Source organism: Capricornis sumatraensis, chromosome 3 (assembly GCF_032405125.1).
Source record: "Capricornis sumatraensis isolate serow.1 chromosome 3, serow.2, whole genome shotgun sequence".
Classification (NCBI taxonomy): Eukaryota; Metazoa; Chordata; class Mammalia; order Artiodactyla; family Bovidae; genus Capricornis; species Capricornis sumatraensis.
The window spans coordinates 5,512,077-5,537,380 of record NC_091071.1 but is presented as its reverse complement, the minus strand read 5'-3'; the positions used below and the strand labels follow the sequence as shown (position 1 = coordinate 5,537,380).

Genomic DNA, 25,304 nt, shown 5'->3' with positions numbered 1-25,304 from the left:
TCCAAAGAGATCCATTGTTTCCCCATCTATTTGCCATGAAGTGATGGGACCAGATGCCATGATCTTAGTTTTCTGAATGTTGAGTTTTAAGTCAGCTTTTTCACTCTCCTCTTTCACTTTCATCAAGAGGCTCTTTAGTTCTTCTTTGCTTTCTGCCATAAAGGTGGTGTCATAAGGGTGGCAATATGTTTTTACAAATTAATTATCTAAACAATTAAAATGAGCCAGTTAGCATCACTGCCCCAAACATGGGAAATGCAAACTTAATGGTTATTATAGTACACATAGACTTGAATTACATCAGTGGTTGTGTAAATGCTTAACACCTGGAGCTAAAAAAGGAACTATATTTTGCCTACCTACCTGAGTCAATTATATGATATCTATGAGTATATCTGGGCTTCCCAGGCAGCTCAGTCACAAATAATCTTCTGACCAATGCAAGAGACCTGGGAGATACTGGTTTGATCCCAGGCATAGGAAGGTCCCTGGAGGAGAAAATGGCAACCCACTCCAATACTCTTGCCTGGAGAATCCCATGGACAGAGGAGCCTGGTGGGCTACAGTCCATAGGGTTGCCAACAGTCAGACATGACTGAAGCAACTTAGCAAGGACGCACAAGCCAAGTGCGAATCAACTGAATTAAGAGTATTTTTTTAAAATTTAAAACTTCATCACCCGTTAACAAAATATATTCTTTATACTCATTTTTCACTCCATTCTTATCATCTTTCCTATCAGTAAGTGATCAGCTTAATATGCTCAGTATCTATTTTCTGTATGTGTTCTTAGAAAATATATAATCATGCCTCATGTGCAGATGTTTTTATTTACTCTCTACCATTTTTTTTTTTACTGCACTGAACAGTATGCAGGACATGCATTATCTTTGTTCCCAGACCAAGGGATCAGACTTGGGCTCTTGGCAGTGAGAGTGAGAAGTCCTAACCTTTGTACCACCAGGAAATTCTCTCTTTATTTTTTATTTTGAGATAGCAGTACATTCATAAGAATTTATAAGAAATAGTACAGAAAGATCTCATTTACTCTTAACCCAGTTCCACCCAGTGGAGACATCTTTAAAAAATATGCAGTAACCCAACACACACACACACACCCAGGTACAGTTTTGCAGTCTATGGTTTGTTACCCATGGTCTATGTGGTTAACATATTGGTCTAAAAATATTAAGTGGAAGATTCCAGAAATAATTTATAAGTTTTAAATTGTGCATTGTTCTGAGCAGCGTGATGAGATTTTGCTCCATCTGACAAAATGTGAACCATCCCTTTCTTCAGTGCGTCATGCCTGTTAGTCACTTAGTAGCTGACTTAATCATCAGATCAACTGTCATGGTATCACAGTGCTTGTGTTCAACTCTTATGTTGTGATGGTTGAATTCTTGAAGCACAGTGTTCTTATCTGTAGAATGAAAACTGTGCTCAAGTCTTCCATTGCCATCATAGAAATTGAGTACCTTTCAGCTACACCCATGGCTCTGTCGTCAGGCAGTTTGGTTGATTTGGACTACAAAGAAGGATGATTGACCCTTATGTTCCCTGAAACTGTAGAAATGACCCAATGACTAAAGGATCCATTTCCAGACCATTCCCCACCTCATGGCATCTGGTCCTCCAACCAGTGATACTCACCAGCTAAGAACAGTGCCCCAGGTGCACTCATTTTCCTGAAGATGCTCAATCACAAAGCAGCTAGATTACTGCCTCTGACTTCAACTATCTTATAAACCAACTGAGGCTGGTACTCCCCATAGCAGGCCTGCCTGTAGGTTATCCTTCATGTATTATGTGTGCAAGCCCATGACTCGGGGTTCTGGATCTTTACAAGTCTGCTCATTCTAGTGTTACTGAGAGATGATAGAGCATGGGAAAAGAGAGGCTGAGGGAAGAGGCTGCCATCAGTGGTTTAACCATGAACTTGCTAGACCTCCAAGGCTAACTCTGTAGAGGCAAATTAGTAAGGTATGGCTGAAAAGCAGGCTGTGTATAAATGGTTCAAAATGCCCGACAGGCACTTTCACCAGTCTTCAGTAACTTTCCCGTGGAGGCAAAAGACACTTTGTATGACCAAAAATGAGTGGCCATAGACTGTTCCAGAATATTGGATTAAGCTCCTGTCTCTCCTTCTTTGGAAGCTAGCCTTTAATGTAGCAGAGGTTCAAATTTCTGTATAAATCCAGCAGTCTTACAATATGTGATAAGAGAAACCCAAAAAATTTCACGGCAGGACCTACGTTTGAAGTGCCCATAGACGTACTTTGGCCAAGCCGTGTTGGCAATATCTCTCTTTCCTCCAGAGCAAGTGGTAGAGGTGTGGGCACCAACTGCCACAACCAAGGGGTGGCCTGTGCAATTCCCACCCCAGTTCCTTTCTCTGTCTTCACAACCAAGGCAAAACTGGTTTCTGCTTCTGAACCTTCAGTTTGCTACATGAACTCAAAAGTGATGCCAAGCCATTGAGTGATCATGTTGGCAACACTGGTCCCACAGAAAGATCTGATGTAGTGTCTAACCTCACATGGTTCCACCAAGGCAGCAGGTGAACTGAGTGAATGCTTTGGTTTCTTTCTAGCTCCCCACTTTTTGGTACACTGATGCTTCTTTGGGTAAAAAGGAAGAGGCTAAAGATAAAGCCAATCATTTGCATAGTTTTTGCACTGCATCACCATAATGACAGCCTCGCCTGCAATGACTGATTCCTGGCTTCACCACTACCTTCTCAGGCTACAGGGATGTTTGCCTGGTGGGGACACTAGCTAGTACCAGCCCCACTGTCAGACAGACCACACACAGTGTGACTTAGATTGTATCTTGTCCCCAGGCTTCAAGCAGATGAGATGCCAACCTTAATGACCTTGTGTGGGATCAGGTCTGAGAAGTACCTCTGAGAGGTCTGCTCTGAGGAATGAGGAATATTCTCCCCTCCATCCCAATCTCTTTCTGGATGTCTCTCACATCATCACCGGCTCCCAGCCATGTATACTCATCTGCCCTGAAGACTAAAATAGCTTGCTGGACATGCATATTTAAAAAGCTATATCACAGGAATATATTTATACACTAGATTCATATTCCAGGCATTATTCTAGAGGGTGAGTTTATTTACATACCTTTCTAGGTACTGGACAACAGTCCTCTTTTTATCCTTCAGGGGAAAAAAAACATGCTGGAAATACTCATATCAATTTTTAAAGGGAAGTGAAAGTTGCTCAGTCATGTCCAACTCTTTGGGATCCCCAACTAGACAGTCCATGGAATTCTCCAGGCCAGAGTACTGGACTGTACAGCTGTTCCCTTCTCTAAGGGATCTTCCCAACCCAGGGATTGAACCCCAGTCTCCCGCATTGCTGGCAGCTTCTTTACCAACTGAGCTATCAGGGAAGCCCCAATTTTGGCAGAGTTTAATTTCATTCTATTTAGTACTAGATTCAACTATATAGAATGAAATTAAACTCTACCAATTAACTTTATAATATCAGACAGAAAATATGTTGCTGCAATACTTTGAATTACTAATATTTCTATCAAAGAATTAAAATGAGGTTAATATTATTCATGTGCAGGTCATCATGATTTCCTATACTAAAGGAAAGTGAATTTGACATAGGGCTCATATGTGATTTGGAGGGGTATCTCTAAGCACTTGTTGAAAATAACTCCTCTCCCAACCTAATCCATGATACCGGGTAGCCCACCACTTAAAGGAATTCTTCTGCTAGATGGTTTTGATTCATCCTCCTGTGCCATACTTAAAGAGGAAAAAGTGCTTAAAATCCAAATTGGACTCTGGGACTTGTGACAGCATAGGCTTAGCAGATTTTTATCACAGGGAAAATAAATTAGTACACTGATGCTAACCCTTCCAGAGATTAAAAGGTGAAAGAAATGAATATAATCTCAAGATTTCTGCCAAGTATCCCTAGATCTTAAGATTTCTCATTTGGGGCTCCATAGTTCTGCAGAGTACAGGGTGGGGGGATTGAGTCTTAGGAAAGGATGCCCTGAGGAGGGGCACAGAAAGGGGGAAGGGCTGAGCATGACAAGAAGGGTGACTGGTCTTCAGGTCCCCTGCTAAAGTCTGGGTGCACCCAGTGCCTTGTGTACAGAACACCAGGGAAGGAGGGTCCGGAGCAGGAACTTCTGAGTGACAAAGGGGCCGATACTTCCTCATGTCTCTTACAGCAGGTACAGAATCCAAGTCAGAGAGAATGAAACAGAAACCCACGTTGCTCCTTGCCTCCAGGATTCCCAGCTATGGGGATCAGTGAGGACTATGCTGCAGTTGGGACTGCAGGGCCAACTGGACTATGGGCCAGTTGTTTTTAATTTGCCCTTGATGGACTCTGGTTGACTACTCTAGGTCCATGCAAACTGGTAGTCAATCAGAGGGTCATTTACAGGAGCAAAGAATGTCACAAACCCTCCTAACTATGCTAACAGCAACTTGGGAGTAAAGCTAACTCCTTCAACAGATGTGGGTAAGATCAATAATAACCCATTTGGTGCCCATAGCACCCAATGCTTGAGCAACTTCCCCTCCATTTACTTTGAACTTTAAAAAACTAAGGGAACCCCCTTTCCTGCTAAGCACCCAAGACCCAGGTTACAGAGGAGATGAGCCTGATGGTTACTCACAGATAGAGGAGCACCAGGCCGGTAGCCAGGAGAACCCAGGTTTCCAGGGAAAAGCTTGGGATCAGCTCCATGGCCACTTTTCTTGGCGAGTCCCTCCTCTGAGTTTCCTTTCAGCTGTGTGTGCTGCTCTCTGCCTGCCTCTGGAGCTTCTGTTCACATTAGGCGGAGATTCAGTGCGGCTGGGAGATTTATGTGCTTAGAAAGGAGGTGGAGCTGGAGCTGCAACCAACAGAAAGGCCACCTGGGCTCCACCTGCAGGAGCCCTCTCTGCCTTGGTAGTTGGCCGAGCATTACACGCACTTCAGTTTGACCTCCTTTGAGTTCATATTCTGTAGGAAATCAATAAACAACTCAATCAGTGTTATCAGTAAGCCCAAAGGTTACAGAAACTCAAATAAAGCCACTGGCTTTAATTCTCCTCTAAACCTCCCTGTCTCTATGGCTGCCTGTAGTCCAAAATATTTGAAACTCTTCAAACAAGATGCTGGTGGTTTAGTCGCTAAGTTGTGTCCAGCTCTTTTGGGACCCCAACTCTTTTGCAGCCCACCAGGCTCCTCTGTCCATGGGAATTCCCAGGCAAGAATATTGGAGTCGGGTGCCATCTCCTCCTCCATGGGGTCAAACAAGAGAGCTGTGCTGATTGTTACTCATACAACTGTTTTCCTGCCTGGAAATGCCCCTGTGTCCCTTTTAGGCTCTTAATTATCCTTCAAAATGAAGCTCAGACAGAACATCTGTGTTAGAGTCGTCCCTAACCAGCCTCCTTGAGCAGATAGAACCAATTCCTCCTCTGGGGATTTCTGTCCCCTGAAAATCCATCTCCTGCACCATGTTTGGTTTTCATACCTAGTACCTTCAGTGGATGGAGACTTGGGCACATACTGGGTACTAGCCAGGGTCATGTCCCAGGTACCTAGCAGAGTGCTTTCTGCAGAGTGGGTATCCAGAAATGTAGATGGAATTGAGTTGGTAGAGGTAAGGGCACTAGGCACCTGTGTGCCCTCTCTCTGTGGCTCTTTGGTGACCACACCATCTTCCTGAATTGTTAACACAACAAGAGGGCCTGGCTGGGTCTTGGTCACTGTCTCTGGACTTTCAGGAGGATCCATTAGGATCCTGTTGACAAGAGAGCCCCAGAAGGAGAGGCAGGACATGGAGGAGAGGGTGATGGCTGCACCAATGGTATCAATTCAACTGATTCTGGACCCACCTCAAAAGCTCCTGCAAGTCAGATTCTAGATCAAAGAATGGTCACCTCTCTGGGAAGGCCACAATCCAAGATCAAAGGGTGTAAAGAGAGTGAGAGGAAAAAGCTGTCCAATGGCCAAGAGGACCCCAACATCATTAGCCACCAGCTATGTGGCACATACAGCAACAGGACTCCAAAAAGACCCCATGAGGGCATGTTATCTCTGGGGAATGTGGGGTGTGGGTGGGTCAGAGCAGAGGGGTTCCCACTTGTGGACACATAGGGAATTTGGGGGCTTCCCAAGTGTTGCTAGTGGTAAAGAATCCACTTGCCAATATAGGAGACCTGAGAGACACAGATTCGATCCCTGGGATGGGAAGATCCCCTGGAGGAGGAAATGGCAACCAGCTCCAGTATTCTTGCCTGGAAAATCTCATGGCAGAGGAGCCTGGAGGGCTACAGTCCACAGGGTCACAAAGAGTTGGACACGACTGAAAAAACTTAGCATGCAGAGCACAGGGACCTTTTATTGGATAACAAGGAGCTGATACAGAGGAGGCCTAGAGTAGCAGTTGGTATCACCTGCTGGAGGCCTCCCCCTGCTGCACTTAAGTTGCTTTAATCATATCTGACTCTGTGACCCACGGGCTGTAGCCCGCCAGGCTCCTCTGTCTATGGGATTCTCCAGGCAAGGATACTGGAGTGGGTTGCCTTGCCCTTCTCCAGGGGATCTTCCCAACCCAGGCATCCAACCAGCGTCTCTTATGTCTCCTGCATTGGCAAGCTGGTTCTTTACCACAAGGGGCACCTGGGAAGCCCAGGCATCCACGTAACCCTGCTGAATTCCTGATGGGACCAGTATGAGGGCTGAGCATCGAGAAATTACAATGGCTCATTATCAGCACTCTGAACCAAGTCCTGTGTCTGCTTGACCATGGATTATGTGAAAAACAAAATCTCAAAGGTTCTTAAAACTTAATAGAAACACAAGGCATGTAAGCTGTGTTTGTGCACTTCCTTCTCCCTTTATCCTGTCTCACTTTCACTCCTTCTGCAGAAAGTGATACTCATCTCTTGCTAACTTTGGCCTGAGAGTCCCCAGGGCTGTCCTATATTAGCCCGAGTGGGTGGAAGTCTTATTAGTAAAGTGCAGTAAGTCCCAACTATGCCTCCTGCCCTATTTTACTTCCTTGGGAGCTTGTCATGGAGCATGAAATTTCTGCCATCATAGTTTTTCATCTTTGGTTTCAGGCTTCCTCCAGGAGGCCCCTGTTAAAATCCACAGCTTCCACTGAGAATTATAATGTTTGAACACATCTATTTATCTGTCCATTGCTTCAGTTCAAGTGGTACTGTCAGGTGCCGGTACTGTGCTGTGGCCTAGAAGCTATACAGTCCTGTCCCTTGGGAGCAGCCTCTCAGTGGAGGAAGTGAGACACACAACCGAGCTCAGTATGGGGCATACCTTTTGGAGTCTTTGGGGAAATGGAGCCCTAGAGAGAGGCAGCAAAGGAGAGAAATGGATGGAAGCTTGAGTACCAACAAAAGACAGACCTGGGAAGCTGGAAGAGGATCCCCAGGGAAAGCGAAGTGAAAGTGAAAGTCACCCAGTCGTGTCTCTTTGCCACCCCATGGACTATACACAGTCCATGGAATTCTCCAGGCCAGAATACTGGAGTGGGTAGCCTTTCCCTTCTCCAGGGGATCTTCTCAACCCAGGAATTGAACCAGGATCTGCTGCATTGTAGGCGGATTCTTTACCAACTGAGCTATCAAGGAAGCAAGTCAGATAGAAAGCCTGAGGGATTTTGATACATTTCTGCCCCTTTTGGTGCCTTCTCTGGGTAACTTTGGTTTTCCCTGGTGGCTCAACTGTAAACAATCTGCCAGCAATGCAGGAGACCCAGGTTTGATCCCTGGGTCAGGAAGATCCCCTAGAGAAAGGAATGGCTACCCACTCCAGTATTCCTGCCTGGAGAATCCCATGGACAGAGGAGATTGATGGACTCCTGTCCATGGTGTCGCAAAGAGTGGGACACAATTGAGCAACTAAGCACGTACACACACTGGGTACCTTTAAGGAGGGTCATGCTAAAATCTCCCATGTACATATATAGAAAGTGAAACTCAGTGACTGCAAATGGCTTCCCAACAGCTATTGATCAAAACATGTTATAAATAATATGAAGAAAGATGGCAAGTGTTCTGCTCTGAAATGTCAATATTCAAAGTCTGCAGTTTCATGATGAGGGTCACTGTGAAATAGTGAGACTCAAGGCTGAAGCAGCAATTTGGTTAAAAGTTCGGCTCCTATCTCCATGTCTAACCCTGCCCAGGGGCTCCCTCCATGGGTCTCCAGAATCAAGGACTTCATCTCACCTCAGGAAAAACAAGGACAGATGTTTGTCATGACAGGTGCTTGTCACATGTGTATACTCCCCACTAAGAGGAACACAAAGTACATCCCCCAGGAAGAGATTAGTGTTATCTGATGACTACTGACAACTTGATTCACTCAGCTAAACCCACAGCCTTTCTTATTCCTCTTGGAAACAAATTCCTTATGGAAACTACATACTTTCACCTTCCTCCAAAATGCATATGCCAATATGATGGTTTTCTCATTACGCCTTACACACCATCACCTTCCCAATTCACCTCAGGGCCTGGTCCAGCTGGTTGGAATCTATCCCAGGGGCAATATCCTAGTCAAGTCCTGAGAAAAGTGTGTAGCCAGAGCCACGTCCTAGCAAAGGCAAATGGCCTGCTCTGCAAGGGGAAATAACAGAAGGCGTGATCTTTGTGCCCTTCATTCCACAGCCAGACACACTTGGCTTGAAAAATCTCACGTACGAAGACCGTGAAGGAAGACATGTGTGCCTGAAGAGCACCCCACACCTCACGTCTCTCATCTGATCATTTGTGTACCGACGGCCTCAGCATGGTCAAAGCTCTATCCCGAGTGTTTCATGTGCAGATGTAACTAAGATCCACATATTACTCAGGTGGAAAATAGAGAGAAATAGACAATTATAGTACTGCCAAGATAAACTAATTATACATGTTTTAGAAACACAGTGTCCTCATCAACGATACATGGCGTATCTTTTCAGACCTTAGCAATCAGTCAGAGATGGAAATCAAAGAACACTCATGAAATTGGGCCATTAGGCTCAGGTATCAGGAGAGGTGAGCAGGGTGTCAGGGCCTCAGTGATGCAAGAGGCCCCGTCAGTCTGCTATTCCTCTCCTTTTAGAGGTGACTCCTCTTCTGGGAAGCCTGTCCTGACTTCCACTGGCTGTGAGAATTGCTCAGGGTATGAGGAGGCCGTATTTCTCTGGATTGGTGTGTGTGTTAGTTTCCAGTTTCACAGATCACGGGTCTGTAACCAGAGCTCTGCCCCAACACAGATAAGCAAGCCAGCCAGTAGGGGCTGGGATGAGGTAGTCGGATGTTCTTTCTGACCCACACACATCCCACCACGAAGAAACACACACACGCATGTGCCCTTAAGCAGAAGCACTTCCATGGACTTCACAGCAAAGAGAAGAGAAAGACCTCATCATGGCTGCTCACATTCTGCTCTATTCCTGAATTTCTCTTTCTTGATAAATGAATCACTAACATCTCTACCACACTGTACACCTTAGAAAGTTCTTCCACATCTCTCATTTGATTACCCTGAAAACTATGTGAGATAAGCAGTGTTGGGGTTATTTGATTCCCATTTTACAGATGTAAAAACAGAAGCTCAGGGTGGGGAAGAATCTTGGCCAAATATTGAGCAATAAATGTAGGGTGTGGAGCTAGATCTTGTAATTCTAAATTGTGCCAGTGACATGCTTGCCTGGATTCCAAGAGGCCTCCTGAAATAACTTGGCAGATTGTGTCAACCTCTTATGGGATAAATATCTCCATCATGCTTCTACTGGTGTTATAAATGCTAGAGCTGCTTGTGGCCACAAGAGAGAGAGCAGATGACTAAATTTTATGTAATCATGAACTCATGGTGTCAGCAGATAAAGGATGTTGCAAATAGTCCTGACGTGTCACAATCAGAATCATCTGGGTTTCCAAGAAAGCAGGAAATGAAAGATGAATGAAACCAAGGAGTGAAAGAGGAATCAGAGGAGGCGGGCAAGTTTCAGAGGCCACGAGGAAGGGAACTAATGACACAGCAGGTGTCAAATGAAAGAAAAGACCAGCATCACAGGTTAGCTGCGAAAGAGGAGCAAAGTGTTGGCCGTCTCTCCTAATCAATACAGTAACCTTCTGAGGAGTTTTATCTGACCCTAGACTGGCCTCACCCAGGAAATTCCCTACTCTGCCACCAGACAGAGCCTGGTAAAACATGAGTCATGCACCATTCCTGTATTACTCAAATCTTTCCAACCACTTCCATCATCCACAGAATTAAACCCAAATGCCATGAGGCAGCTATTCAAGACCCATGTTGGATGTTTAGGTCACTTTCATACCTTGGTTGTTGCAAACAGTTCTGCAATGAGTAAAGGGCTTCAAAGTAGCCCTTTCTTGAGATTACTGGCTAGAGGTAGAACTTTTGGATTTTATGGTAGTTTTCTTTCAGCTTTTTGAGGAATCTCCAGGCTGCCTTCTACTGTGGCTGCACCAAGTTACATTCCCAGCAACAGTGCAGGAAAGTTCCCCTTTCTCCACATCATCGCCCACATTTGTTGTTTCTTGTCTCCTTGATAGTTTGTCATTTGGACAGGTGTGAGGTGGTGTCTCATTATGAGTGATGCTGAGCACATTTTCATGTGCCTGTTGCCATCTGTTTGTCATCTTTAAAATGTCTATTCAGGTTTTCTGCCCACTTTTTAATCAAGCTGTTTGGTTTTTCAATATTGACCTGGGGTATTACACTAAGTGAAATAAGTCAGAAGGAAAAAAAAGAAACAAATACAGTATGATTTCACTTATATATGGAATCTAAAAAACAAAGTAGAATACCGAAAAAGACTATTACAAAAATACAAAAAAATACAGAAAAAGACTCACAGATACAGAGAACAAACAGGTGGTTGCCACAGGGGAGGCAGGTTGAAGGACAAACAAAATGGGTGAAGGGAATTAGGAGGTACAGACTTCCACGTAGAAAATATACAAGTCACTGGGATATAATGTTCACACAAGGAATATAGTCAATAATATTGTCACAAATTTATACGGTGCCAGATGCTTGCTGGTCTTACTAAGGTGATCAAATTGCAATGTATTAAAATATAGAATCATTATATTGCATGCCTGAAACTAAGTAACATTGTATGTTAATAAGAACTCAATTTCTTAAAATAATTTAAAAATAAATTAACAAATAAATGGTGAAAAAAAGATCTGTGTGCATCTGGCCACTGCTGACTTCTTCAGGCTTGTCTCAGTTCACTTCCAGTGCAAATATGATGTTTTAAGAAAATGGTATGATGTGCTGTTCCCAAGCCCCCCAGACGACCGGTCTTCTTGTGTCTACGCAACCATTCTTCCATCCGAAATGGGTCCAATCCACTTTCCATTGTGAATTCCTAGACTTCCTCTGGGAGTCAGCCAGGACACCATCTTCCCCAGTGACCCTTGTCCTGAACATGTAGGTGGTGGGGAGGGTCCCACTTCTGCATGATCACAGTTCTCACAGTTATCACATGGAAACATACTAACTCTCAGACCATGATATCCATTGTAACTCATGTGCAGGGGGAATGTTAAAAACTACACAAGCCTGGGTGCACCTGAATATCTGAAATTCATGGGATGACGTCAAATACAAGAAAATTGCATCTATTACTTTAATTGTTGCTAAGAATTGTGAAAAACATTAGCTGAAATATTAAAAGAAATAGCCTAGATCCTAGGGAACATAACTGAGCAAAACCAGCCAAAGAATAGAAACCTAAACAGTCTCAAAATTCATTAAAAAAGTAAGTGGAAGTCAAATCTTCTTGCAAGGAAACATCACATTCAGAGACTTTTACGGTAATCTTCAAGAAACACATATGTCTTAGCCTGCTTTCCCAAGAAAGAAGAGCTTGAAATAAAGGCTTTCATGGCACTATCTTCTGGGGAATTTGATCCAGGGGAGAAAGAGTGAAGGAAAATACCAATCTGGCCAACATTTGGTATCAAAAGCAACCAACTCTTCGATCAACTGACCATCTTCTGAGAGGCCATACGACCACTCAGAAGATGCAGCCCATCCAGGGGATTGAAGAGGGAAGAGGGTACTCACTGGTTTCCCTTTCCTTTTGGGAAAATGTTCTTCCCACAGGGAAGTAATTCTCTAAAACTTCTATATTACAGAAGAATTGCTAGGTTGAGAGGCATAGTCAGGCTCCACTGCACAAAATCAGTTGGAATCTGGGCAATGATGGTCCCTGCACTTGTGGCACAAACAGGGACCAGGGCAGGTACACTAGTTCTCTATGCTGTCTAGCAGATTATCCCCAAATACAACCCCTTGAAACAAGCATTTACTGTGTCACAGCTCCTTGGGCTGAGAGTCCAGGTGTGGCTTACCTGGATATCTCTGGCTCAAGCTCTCTTCTGCTATCAGGCTGGGCTGCCTCTCATCCAAAGTCTCACCTGGGGAAAGGCCCACTTTCAGGTCCTCCAGGTGGTCTGGCAGGGTTCAGATCCTCACAAGCTCAAGGATTCAGTTCCTCACTGGCTGTGGCCCAGAAGCCCCTCAGATCTCTGCCACTGGGGTCTCTCCACAGAGCAGCTCTCAACATGGTAGTCACTTCCCCCAGAGTGAGGGAGTGAGAGGGGGCACCCAATTAATATTCTACTCATTAGGAGCAAGTCACCTATCCCAGCCTCACCAGTGGGAGGGGGTTAAATGGGGCATAAGTGCTAGGAGGCAGAGCCATTGGCGGCCAGCTGAGAGGATGCCATCGCAGAGGTGAAGCTAAGATTCTGAGTTGTCACATAAAATCAATTCAACCATGCCCAGCTCACTCTATGAGGACAGTATGAACTTGATCCAAATAGGACAAAAGTGAGACAAGAAAGAAAGACTCCATTTCAGTCCCACTCACAGGTTTCAACACAAAATTTCTGAGCAAAATAAAGCCAGTCAAAACCAGCAACAATGATACACCATGACCAAGTTGGATCTTCAAGGGATGGGAATACCAGACCATCTGACCTGCCTCCTGAGAAATTTCTATGCAGGTCAAGAAGCAATAGTTAGAACCGTACATGGAACTACAGACTGGTTCCAAATCAGGAAAGGAGTACATCAAGGCTGTATATTGTCATCCTGCTTATTTAACATATTGTAGAGTACATCATGCAAAATGCCAGGCTGGATGAAGCACAAACTGGCATCAAAATTGCCAGGAGAAATATCAATAACCTATGATATACAGATGACACCACCCTTATGGCAGAAAGTGAAGAACTAAAGAGCCTTTTGGTGAAAGTGAAAGAGGAGAGTGAAAAAGCTGGATTAAAACTCAACATTCAGAAAACCAAGATCATGGCATCCAGTCCCATCACTTCATGGCAAATAGATGGGAAACAATGGAAACAGTGAGAGACTTTATTTTCTTTGGCTCCAAAATCACTGCAGATGGTGACTGCAGCCATGAAATTAAAAGACACTTGCTCCTTGGAAGAAAAGCTATGACCAACCTAGACAGCATATTAAAAAGCACAGACATTACTTTACCACAAAAGGTCTGTCTAGTCAAAGCTATGTTTTTTCCAGTAGTCATGTATGGATGTGAGAGTTGGACTATAAAGAAAGCTGAGCACCGAAGAATTGATACTTTTGAACTGTGGTGCTGGAAAGACTCTTGAGAGTCCCTTGGACTGCAAGGAGATCCAACCAGTCAATCCTAAAGGGAATCAGTCCTGAATATTCATTGGAAGGACTGATGCTGAAGCTGAAACTCTAATACTTTGACCACCTGATGTGAAGAACCAACTCACTGGGGAAAAAAAGACCCTGATGCTGGGAAAGATTGAAGGCTGGAGGAGAAGAGGACAACAGAGGACGAGATGGTTGGATGACATCACTGATGCAATGGACATGAGTTTGAGTAGGCTCCAGGAGCTGGTGATGGACAGAGGAGCCTGGTGTGCTGCAGTGCACGGGGTTGCAAAGAGTTGGACATGACTGAGCAACCGAACTGAGTTGGATTTTACCCTGAAACTCAGGGGTGACTAACAAAGAATAAATATTAGTATTAGTTATCAGGTTAACTGATTGAAAGAGAAAGGTCTTATCATCCCAATAGCTTCAGGAAACACATTTATTAATATTCAATATATCGTTTATGATAGAAGAATGCACTACTAATAGCAAAGAATTTCCTTAATGTAATAAAAGTATCTACCAAAACCATCTAACAAAACCTCATCCTTCATAGTATAAAAGCATTATCTGCTCATGCCATTTTACCACATGCACATACAGCCTTTTCAAAATTTGTAACCTCTTTAAGTACCTAAAATCCCATCAATTAATTTTATGCTGGAAACAAAAAGAACATCATTACTTGTTTTTGTCAGAAACCCAGTCTGTAGATCCCAGGTGAACAATTCAAAAAGATCACTGAATAAATTAAATATTTTTTTACCCTTTGAGAACTGACCAACATGGGTTCATTCAGTGGGTTCATTCAACTGAGATCAGCTGGGTTCAAAAGCTGAGTTCTTTACCTTTAGTTAGAACATAGGCTCTTATGATAATCAGATAGAAAAAATAAACCACCTCCCCAGAAAATAAACAAATGCTCTTCATTAGTGCATGCAGTACCAAGAGTTTTCTAAGTAGACATGTCAGCACGTGGCTGCCAAGCCCAGTGATTTTTTCCAGGGGCCCTGCCCAGCCAATTCCAGGCCACACCTTGAATTCAATACAAGATGCCCTATTCTGATTGGTCACACAGTTATCTCCATGGTCATATGCCCTGTGTATCAGTCTGAGCTATGCCTGGTACTATGACACAACATGGGGACAAAGTGTGAACAAGACTGTCACAAAGGGCGCTTACCTAGGTGGGGTGCTCCATGCACGCAGACACCTCCAAAGGCATTGGGAGGCTGGGAAAGACAGAATTAGGTGGGATCCAGAGCCTCTGTAGGGATGGGTGGGCTTCCTAGAGGAGGTGACACCGATGCAGTACCACGGACAGAGCAGAATTTGCCTAAGGAGAGAAGGAGAGAGGGCATTCAGGCTGTGAGAATGGTTCATCTTATCAAAATTATCATTGCTGAGTATGTTTGTTATTTCTTGGTTGCAGGCACAATGTCTAAATCAACCAATTTTTATTACTGTTAATAAGGAAGTGATCAGATTACAGGCCAAGTTAGAGATTCTGTAATTCTAGGGCCAAGGTTCCATCCTGGACAGCTCAGCAGGGAGCTGAAGGATGTGTAGGATGTCTGGGAAAAGCGACAGGACTTTCTGGTGTGACAGTGACCTGTCTTGAATTTGTTAGGGTACAGTCCTGAGATTAAAAACGTTTACCAAGGTGACACTGACTCGGCATAAATCAACCATTCGGGGCCATTTCACACATTCACAGTGTCGTGCCACCACGTCCTCTAGTTCCAGCGCGCTCCCATTCCACCAGAGGGCACTCCTGAGTCCATAAGCAGCTCCTCCCCACTCTGTCCTCTCCTGGCCCCTGGCCACCACTCATGTACATTCTGACTTCATGGATTTGCCTCTTCCAAATGCTTCCTATAAATGGAATCATGTAATGTGTGGTCTCTTGTCTCTGAATTCTTTCATTTATGCATTTTTAAAGTTAATCTCTCTTGTACCATGTATTAGTATTTCACATCTGTGATAACTGAAGAAGCAACTATTGTATGGATACATCACAATCGGTTTATCCATTCATCCACTGGTTTGCCTTGTGTCTACCCTTTAGCTATTGCGGAGAGTGGTGTTATGAACATGCAGGCATATGTCTTTGTTTGAGAAACTGTGTTCAGTTCTCTTAGGCATCTACCCTGGTGTGCAATTGCTGGTAATTCTATGCTCAACGACCTGAGGAGCTGCCCAGCTGTTCCACACACTGGCTGCTTCGTTACATCCTCACCAGGCAGCAACAGCTGAGGTTTCCACGTTTCCTCTACATCCTCACCAACACTTCAGTTTTCCCTTTTTACAAAATAACCATCCCGGTGGTCGTGATGTAGTAAAATTTCTGGGATTTTGACTTTGCGCTACCAAGATTAGTTAATAATCTGTGAGAATTCAACCAGAGGCAGAGAGGGCAAGTGAAGGGTGTGGTTGGGAACCTGGTCCACCAGGTCCCGGAGGCTTCTCTGGGCTCCCGGGACACCTATTCTCTCTACCGTGTACACAGCTGCCTAGAAGGCATCCATAGAATGTGACTGATGTGTAGGCCCTAGGTGGGTTATTTAAATGTGCTCAGCCTCAGTTGCCTGATCTTTAGAAACAAGGTTAATGATTATGTCTTCCCCTTCCTATAGGAGCCCAGATCAGAGACCTGAGGAGCTTGGAGCCTGAACCTGCGATAAGAGTTCTGGTGTCACCGGTGGAAGAGAACATGTGACCTTGCCCGTCACACACCTGATCCTTAGCAAACCCTCTAGAAATGTTCACTCGCAAGAGCTCATAGGAGTTCAAGGAGTAGCCAAAAAGGGCAAGCATTATAGAGTAAGCGCAAGTTAGGAACTGTATTGTTTGTTAGCAAAAGGAGACATGAGTTCAAGTTGTAGTTGAAAAATAAATAAAAGGCTGGGAGTTTGCTGACTCTGAATCTTTACCTTTTCCTTCTAATCATGTTTAAATGCCTCCTTTTCCACCTGCTGTGAGGAGCCACTGAGCCATAAATGTTCAGGACATTATGTCCTGGATTCTAACTGGGGCTGGGGCGGGGGGTCTGTCCAGCTGTACGAGCTCAGGGCCCTGAGCAGGACCTCCAACTCTACCTTCCCCACCCACCACACAGACGCATGTTACCTATCTACATCTATCATCTATCATCTATCTATGTCAGCTGTCTATCGGTAGTGCATCATCCAACTAACTAGCTGTCATCTGTCTACAAAGAAAAGCAGGATGTTCACTGACACATGCAGTTCCAATCTCTGACTCCATGGGGTTTCTTCTGGTTTCCCCTTTCCTGGACCAGGGTCTCCCTTTTCTAACAGGGAAAAACGTGTCTTGCTTAATAAATCTCCCTTTGTGTAGCTACTGCCACTCAGCCTTTTTCCAGTCCTGATATACCCCTCACCCTCCATGGTTCTCCACACCCTGTTTAGGCTCGGGATGCCCTGGCCAGGCCACCCACCTGAGCAGACACTCTTTGCTCCTTGCCTGGACACCCATACCCAGGCTGGGCTGCTGTTCTGTGGACACCGTCCCTCCTCAATCTCCAACTTGGAGCCACTGAGGCCCCCTTCCCTGCCCACACCCTGAAGGGTAAGGCTGTCAGCCTTCTGTGTGCCCCCAGTGGCTTTAGGACTGGACTATCCAGGAAATCCCTAGCAAGGAAGGGGCTGTGGATGGGAGGGGCAGAAAAGGGAAAGGAAGGGCTGTGTGCAGCTTCTGATATCAACTGAAACTGACCAGTGACTGTAGTCTTTCTCCCCAATCAACTGACCAATCAACCATCTTTTATTCCACGTTGATTATGTTAAGACAGACGGGAATTGAGGGTAGAAGACAAACACACTTCAAGAAAACCTGTTTCCTGCCTTCATGAAATATCAGGGGAGATGAGATGAAAACTTGTCATCAAAACTAATAACATAATTATATGTGCATTTGTTGTGATACAAAATATGTGCTCAAAAAAAGTAGATTTAAACCATGAAAGATAGCTCAGTTGTTAAAGAATCCACCTGCAATGAAGGAGACCCTGGTTGGGAAGATCCTCTTGAGAAGGGATAGACTACCCATTCCAGTACTCTTGGGCTTCCCTTGTGGCTCAGCTGGTAAAGAATCTGCCTGCAATGCGGGAGACCTGGGTTCAGTCCCTGGTTTGTGAAGATCCCCTGGAGAAGGGAAAGGCTACCCACTCCAGTGTTCTGGCCTGGAGAATTCCATGAACTGTATAGTCCATGGGGTCACAAAGAGTTGGACATGACTGAGCAACTTTCACTTTCATGATTTCTGAGAAATGGGCAAAACACTGTGGAATAATTCTTACCTATGTAATATATCAAATAGCAGTTTTGAAAAAGGCCCCACCCACCAGGAATTGTGATGGCCGTGTTTAGTCACTGGCTCTCCCTGATTCAGTTGTACACATTCCCCCTAAAGTGTAGGATGGTACCCTAATACTTTTGTAAAGAGATGTTTACAGAGTTCTTCAATAGAATATTAGATTTGAAATATATAAAATAAAACCTGTGATGTATTAAAACATGTCAGAACTTTAGTCACCACAATACTTCTTGTTTTCATTAATTCACTGATAAAACTGTTTAGACACTTTCTTTCTTGATCATTGCTCTGGAGGACTAGATGTTACTAACTGGGGGTGGGTGGAGATGGCCCTTTGAGAATCAGATAAGCTGAGTGTACGTATCTGGCCCTCATCAGTCACCTCTTTCATATTACAGAATATATAACACCACACAGACACTGAGAAAGCTAAACGAATGTGCAGATACCCTAGTCATCCAGCAAGTGCAATAGATGAAGCCCATCTTTATTTCTGAGTTTTACCACAAAGTAAATCAAGACCCCTGAAATTGTGGGACACAGCTCTGTGAAGAACAAAGCCCAGGTCCTTAAGGGAAGTCAAGCTCCACTTATGGTCTCATCTCTGAGCACAACCTTCAGAAAAATGGGTTTTTCCGGTCTTAAAAGTCCTTGACTGTTTATCTTCAAGGGGATCTGCAACAGTTAAGAGAACCAATGAATGAAGTACCACCAACAATAGAAGCAAAATAGTCAAGATCCATTACAGACAACAATGCTTTACAATATACAAGCTACTTTTAGCATCATGTATCTTCGGTTTTTTTTAAACTACCAATTCAATGTGTTTGAAAGCTATAGGGATGGACAGGCTGTCAATGTTTCCTTGATTAAACTTTAACACTTTATGACTTTCAGAAAAGTGGTCTATTTAACCATTGTTATAAAATATATGGGCATAAAGTCATTTCTAGTACTCACTATTCACTTTTAAAAGTTGTTTTAATTCCTCTTTTACTGAGATATAAATGATTAATGGTAAAAACATTTGACTTACATATATGTGAAATTACTACCACAATAAGTTTAGTTAACATCCACCACTCATAAGAGACAGAAAAGGAAAAAATAACTGTTTTCCTCTTTTGAGCACTTTTAGGATCTACTCTCTCTGCTATATAAAAATGTCAACTATAAGCACTGAGTTTTACATGATATCCCTGTACTTATTTATCTATAACCAGAAGTTTGTACCTTTCGATCACTTGCATCCAGTTTCCCTTCTTTATCTTTGATTCTCTGTACTTACTCTGTGATTTCTGTAAAGACTGGATACTGAAAGCATTCATCCATCATTCTTGCACAAAATATTATTTGAGCACTATGCCTATGAAGCATTAAGACTGTTTTTTTAAACATCCCCTTGTGCCAAGGGCAGGGCAAATGGTGAAGTTCTGATGACCTACAGTGGTTTGTCTGAGATTTTTAGCCCCTTTCTCCCCCAGTCACTCCTTCTGGGTTGGGGGAACCAACAGAGTGACCTTCTAACCTCAGTTAACTGAAGGACAAGCAAGGAGCTGTGGAGGGAGAAGCCCCAGCCCATGGAGGACTGGGTGGAGCTGGCAGGGGCATCTGCCCTTCCCAGGGGTGCCCGAGGCCCCCTTTCTCTCAGGGCTGAGTCCCCTGTGTGTACACACTTACAGGATATCCACAAGTGAAATGGAAACATCTCTATCCTCTTCCCTGAGAAAACTACTCAAAGGGAGGAGTAGCTTATTAAATGTATGACTCCTAGAAATAAGCCTTATTTTAGGGCCATGCTTGAGATGAATCAATGCCAACTGTTCTGTGTGCTCCTCAGACAGAGATTCCAGGTCTTTTTATAACTGTAACAAATTGGTTTTTTTAAACTTTCAAATGGTATGTATTTTCCCTGCAGGTAGACACACATAAAACAAGCAAGAACACAAATGACATTTGATAAATTTTTAAAATTCAAACTGTTCCAAATTTGCATCCAAGAGCTCTAATCAACTGCAAGTCACTCCTTAAACATTTGCCCGATGACGTCAAGGCACCACTGGGCATTTATGGAAGGAATAAATGAGGGGATAGAGTTAAAGACCTTTTTAGGTACAAGGAAATAAAGGAACCAAACTGGCTGGTTCAGTGACAAAGTATTGTTAGGTGGTAGGACCCATGATGCCAGCCTGTGGCACCTGTAAACACAACAGAGGGGAGAGTGGGCTCTGGCCTGGACGGGCAGGCTGCATGGAGGGGCTCGGGACTGAACTGGAACTCGAAGCGGGAGGATGGACTGTGGGATGGACAGGAAGGACATACAGTCATTCTGAGAATGCAAAGGGAGCCCAGCTGGATGGCAGCAGGATCCCTGGCAGGTGAGGGGCTGTGGGAGCCCTTCCCATCCGGCAGAAATGCTTTCACTCAGGGATCACTGTGGCTGCACAGGAGGAGGAGTGGGGGTGCCCTCGACACTACACTATGGGGGAATTATTTTAGAGAGTCTGAGATGACCTCGGCATAGGGATATTGCTCCCCAGTAATTTCTTTACACAAATAGCGGCTGAGAATCGCTGTCAGGAGAGCTTCTGTAAGTTCCAGTGGAGAGGGGCATCACTGAAAAGTCATGACATGTCATCACTGCTCTCACGACTTTGTACGACATTTTCCTTCCTTCCAGTGGATGTGACACCAAATTTTAAAAGTTGCTCAAGTTCACTGACTTTGTAGAGTCATGTCGTGCTAACTGCCTTGACTCTAGATGACTTTACAGTTGGGTCTTTATGAAGCCACACACTTAGCCCCCCAGAGATGAAAGACAGTTAAAGGTCACAGATGGATTCAGACAGATTCTCTTTCTAGTAAGCTAAATTATTATTTGAATAGATCACAACCTTATAGACACAGAGAGATACACCTCAGTTAAAAAATTCACAATAAAACAGTATTTATGCAAATAATGAACTGCTAACCTGTGTTTCTTTACAAGGTTTGAAAGAGAAGTTCTGTAGGATTCTGACGATAGCAAGTTTCATGTTCATTATTGCAAACCTCATGCCAATGCAATTTCGGGGTCCAGTTCCAAAAGGCAGGTAGACGTAAGGATTTATGCTGTCCTTGTTCTTCTTACTGAACCTGAATCCACAACAGTAGATGAAACAAGTGAATGAAACAGAAAAATCACAGGAGCTCCAGGTGTGAGATTTTAACTTAAACCCTCAACCAGTAGCATAATGGAGACTCCTGTGGGCGGGTGACTGAATCCTATTGTGCTGATTTTGCTGTGAGAAAGGTAAGCCCCTGGGCCTTCCCATTCCCCGGACCCCACAGGAGCTTTCAGTCCTGATGAGCAGACGAGATGAAGGATGTTTAAAGAAAATGTATCTTTAAATATGAAATTGACATTCAGGGTGATGAGATGCTCATGCTCTGAAAGGCAGTTAGGAAATGAGACTGACTGCAGGAAGAGTGGGTTCCTGCCTCCATGAACACTGACATTGGTCATGTGCTCAGAGACAAAGGAAGCAGGGAAAATGTCTCTGAATGTTTCAGTTGTTAGTTTTCTATTATTTTCCCTTTGCTTCCTCTCGTGTGGGTATGTCTCTCTCTCCCATACACAGAGGTTGCTGAGGTCAGCAGATTGATGAGGGCATATGACTCAACTCTACTCTGGTGCAATCACTGACTTCCTTGTCTGTTCCACAAACCAATAAAGTCCCTGATGGCCAGACCTCTGCTTTATTCAAATTTGACTCCTCAAATTTGGATTTGGAGAAGTGATAATGACACTGCGGTTGTATATATTTTAAAGAGTCCCTATTATACAAAATATTCTGGAAGAATACATTAAACATGATTCATAAAACTTGTGCCTATAAACTATACTGTGTATATGTCAAAAACTCTTTATAATTGGCTTTAACATTTGGATTTCTCACTCCCTCGACCAGACCCTGACACACACAGGTGAGCACTAACTCTCTGCTTGACAGCTGAGTGAATCAAAGGGAAGTACCGTGAGTGGTCTCTGGTTTTAGGTTTCTGACGCTGCAGGAGGGGAAGTTGTTGAGCTTGAGGCAGACACAGAAGTTCCCTGGTCCAGAACAGAGGACTTGGTGGACTCTGACTCTTCTTTCAACAATGCTAAGTGTACAGGTTATGCTAGTACTAGGGACAAAAGGGTGAACGAGACACAGTCCCTGCTGTCAGGGAGCTTGTAGTCAGGGGCTCATAAAATGCTAGATCCCAGACAGTGCCCTAAAATGTTCAATCTAAACTTTGTTCACCATAAAATAAATGGGAGAGCATCAATTATTTCCAGAGTCCCATCTGTGCCCAAAGCAGAACCTGGCTCTGAATTCCCAGAGACAACGCTTAACCTCTCCAACGGGGCTGTCTAGATGTCTAGAGAGCAGAGGACTTCTCTTTGGAAGGTCAAAAAACATGGCGGCAAAAAGGAGCTGGCCCAGGTCTACAGCCACAGACAGAACCAGGCCACCTATGTCTCCTCCATCCTCACTGAGGCTGCTGGAACCACCTGGGATGAGACCACTAGGTCCTCAACCTACAGTCCCACAATAATAATGGAGGAAACAGCAGCCAATGTTTAAAGAAACAGAAATGTGGGAACGTTAGTGATGAATTCAAAGAGCTAAAGAGAATAGAAAGAAAGACTTAAAGGAAATAAAAACCAATGCACTTAAAATAATATAGCTGTCAAGTAAATTATAGCAGGTGTAACAATCATATATATATATATATTAAAAAAAACAGATTTCCATTTATACTTTACTGTTAAATATAGTAAGCAATTGAAAAATAAAACTACATATAATGTCATTCTAAGTTTTAACAATCTGTATATGCATAGAAAAATGTCCTCAGGACTTTCATTGCACTATTAATAAGGCCTATCTTAAGCTATTGGAGCTCCCTGATGGCTCAGTGGTAAAGTATCCACCTGCCAATGCAGGAGACATGGGTTCAATATCTGGGTTGGGAACATCCCCTGGAGAAGAAAATAGCAACCCATTCCAGTCTCCTTGCCTGGAAAATCCCACGGACAGAGGAGACTGGTGGGCTACAGTTTATGAGGTCACAAAGAGTTGGAAATGACTTAGTGACTAAACAACAACAAAGCTTAAGGTTTTAGGAATGCACACAACTAAAATTTTCTGTTTTGTTTGTTTTTTCTTTTTTAGTTTATGGTTGGTAAAGTTTTTAATCAAATAATATCATTCTTGGAAAAAGTAAAGACATTTAACAATAAAAAGATGTAAAATAAAATGATTGTATAGTCACATATTTGTCACCCACAATGAGAGTCGTCAGAATACACTCTGAGCAACTAGATCAGAGAGGGTCCCCTTCCCTGGGGTCTTGTACCTTTCGGGACGAAATTCCTCAGGCTCTGGCCAGAGCTGTGGGTCTCTGTGAAGCACGGAGATTGGCACCGTCACTGTTGTGCCTTTGGGAATGTACACCCCATGGATTTCCACATCCTTCTTACAGAACCTCTCAAGTCTAACAGCAATTGGAAACATTCTGAGAGTCTCATTCACCACCATGTCAAGATACTCCATCTGTGCCAGGACATCGTAGGTCAGAGGCGCCTAGGAAGAAAGAAATAGATTTTGATAAATTAAGATATCAGATCAACCTTCAACTCCATCTATGTAGGCCTATTGAAATGTTAGGAGCTCCAGGGAATAATTTAAGTTGGTAAAGGACCTTAGCATTTACATACATTACTATCATGTCCTTTGACCTCTCAATGCCCATTGAGAAGAAACACTACAGGTTATCAAGGAGTGTATTTTCTCTCTCATGAAAACAACCATGACTGACAGACTAGGACCCTTACTCTTAAGTGAAAAAGTCCAAAGTCAGCATTTCTTTTAAAAAGTGAGGCCGCACAGCTGTACCAAGGCAAGAACGTGTAAAAGAGCAAATCCCCTATTCTTAGTTGAAGACTCCTGACTGCTCATTCTCTTCATCACACATATACAGTCTGGAAACAATATATGAAAACTCTATAAATAACTTTGGGAGAAACGAGTTCCTTTCTAAACCAAATTTGCAAATGAAGAGTAAGATTGGGAACACAATTTCAGATGCAGGGAGGTTAAAGAGGATCAGAACCCCAACCTCTGCTGCTAGAAGAGTCTCTTATTATCCCTACAGGTGTGACCCTAAGGTCTGAAGGTCTAAACAAGCCATTGCAGCCCCAGGGTCCAGGTCTCTACACATCACAAATAACTCTAGTTTGGGCTGAGATCTGAAACCACTGGAGGTGATGCGTGGCTGTCACGTGGGGTTATATTTAAGGAGAAACATTGTAGAGGGTAAGAGTGGCTCAGGAGCCAACACCCCGGATCACAGCTTGACTAGATCAGCACCACGCACACGACTAGTGTCTGGAAGTATTTCATCTCCCTGTAGCTCAGGTTTCTCATACGTTACATGGAGACAGATGGAGCTGACCCTCCAGCGGGTTGTGTGGCAGAGACACTCACTGCTCACCCAGCATCCATATCGGCCCCATGTATCCCATCCACTTGAGGTTATGGCCAAATCATCCTTGCCGACAGGCTGTGAACTGAGGTGATTATCTCAGTTCAGAGACAAATCAGTTAAAAACCCAGTAAGCAACTCTTGAGTTCCTTATTCCACAGAAGACAAGAAGGCCTCATGTTTCTGACAAGGCAATTACAATAAGGTAGAGGCTCTGATTCAGTTTTCCTGAGTGACTCTGTGAAGCAGAGCTGTCCATTCCATCCTCCACTAACAATCCATGTTCAGTGTGTACACATGGGTTGATGGAAAACTTTGCTATGAAAGCCCCGAGATTCCAGGCTTGTCTGTTACTGAGGCATAAGCTAGCCTCTCGTGACTCGTAAAGAATTTCTTGAAAATTAAATGCATTTATAAATAGAAAGTATTTAGAACCGACATATAAAGTAAGAAGCACATATCAGCCAATAGTACTAGTATTATAAGTATTCTTTTTTTAATTTTTAAATTTTATTTGGAGGCTAATTACTTTACAATATTGTGGTGGTTTTTGCTGTACATTCACATGAATCAGCCGTGGGTGTAAAGCAGAGAATGCAATGCCTTAGCTAGCCTTGGTCTGTTAGCAGCCTTTCAATCTTCCTGTAATCAAAAGGTTCCCAATATGGGGTTTACCAGAGAAGAAATATCATCTCTAATTAATGCAGGCCCTACGAAGTATTTGAAGGACCTAGGATTTGAAAGGTCATAAGACTTGTCCAAAACCAGTCAGGTCTC

At 43.7% G+C, this 25,304-nt stretch overlaps 3 protein-coding genes across 3 annotated transcripts in view; 1 reads left to right on the top strand and 2 right to left on the bottom strand.

Moving 5' to 3' along the window:
* Positions 1–4,797, bottom strand: part of LOC138076617 (cytochrome P450 3A24-like) — a 67,488-nt gene extending 62,691 nt beyond the window's left edge. The window contains exon 1 of the mRNA XM_068968867.1: positions 4,657–4,797. Within this exon, the coding sequence (XP_068824968.1) occupies positions 4,657–4,727 (71 nt within the window). The 5' untranslated portion in view covers positions 4,728–4,797. The remainder of the gene's footprint in view (positions 1–4,656) is intronic.
* Positions 1–25,304, top strand: part of ZNF3 (zinc finger protein 3) — a 527,297-nt gene that overhangs the window by 271,214 nt on the left and 230,779 nt on the right. The window lies entirely within an intron of this gene.
* Positions 18,472–25,304, bottom strand: part of LOC138076619 (cytochrome P450 3A24-like) — a 39,791-nt gene continuing 32,958 nt past the window's right edge. The window contains exons 11-13 of the mRNA XM_068968869.1: positions 23,400–23,626; positions 20,987–21,149; positions 18,472–18,689 (exon numbers count right to left, since the gene is read on the bottom strand). Of these exons, the coding sequence (XP_068824970.1) occupies positions 18,594–18,689; positions 20,987–21,149; positions 23,400–23,626 (486 nt within the window). The 3' untranslated portion in view covers positions 18,472–18,593. The remainder of the gene's footprint in view (positions 18,690–20,986; positions 21,150–23,399; positions 23,627–25,304) is intronic.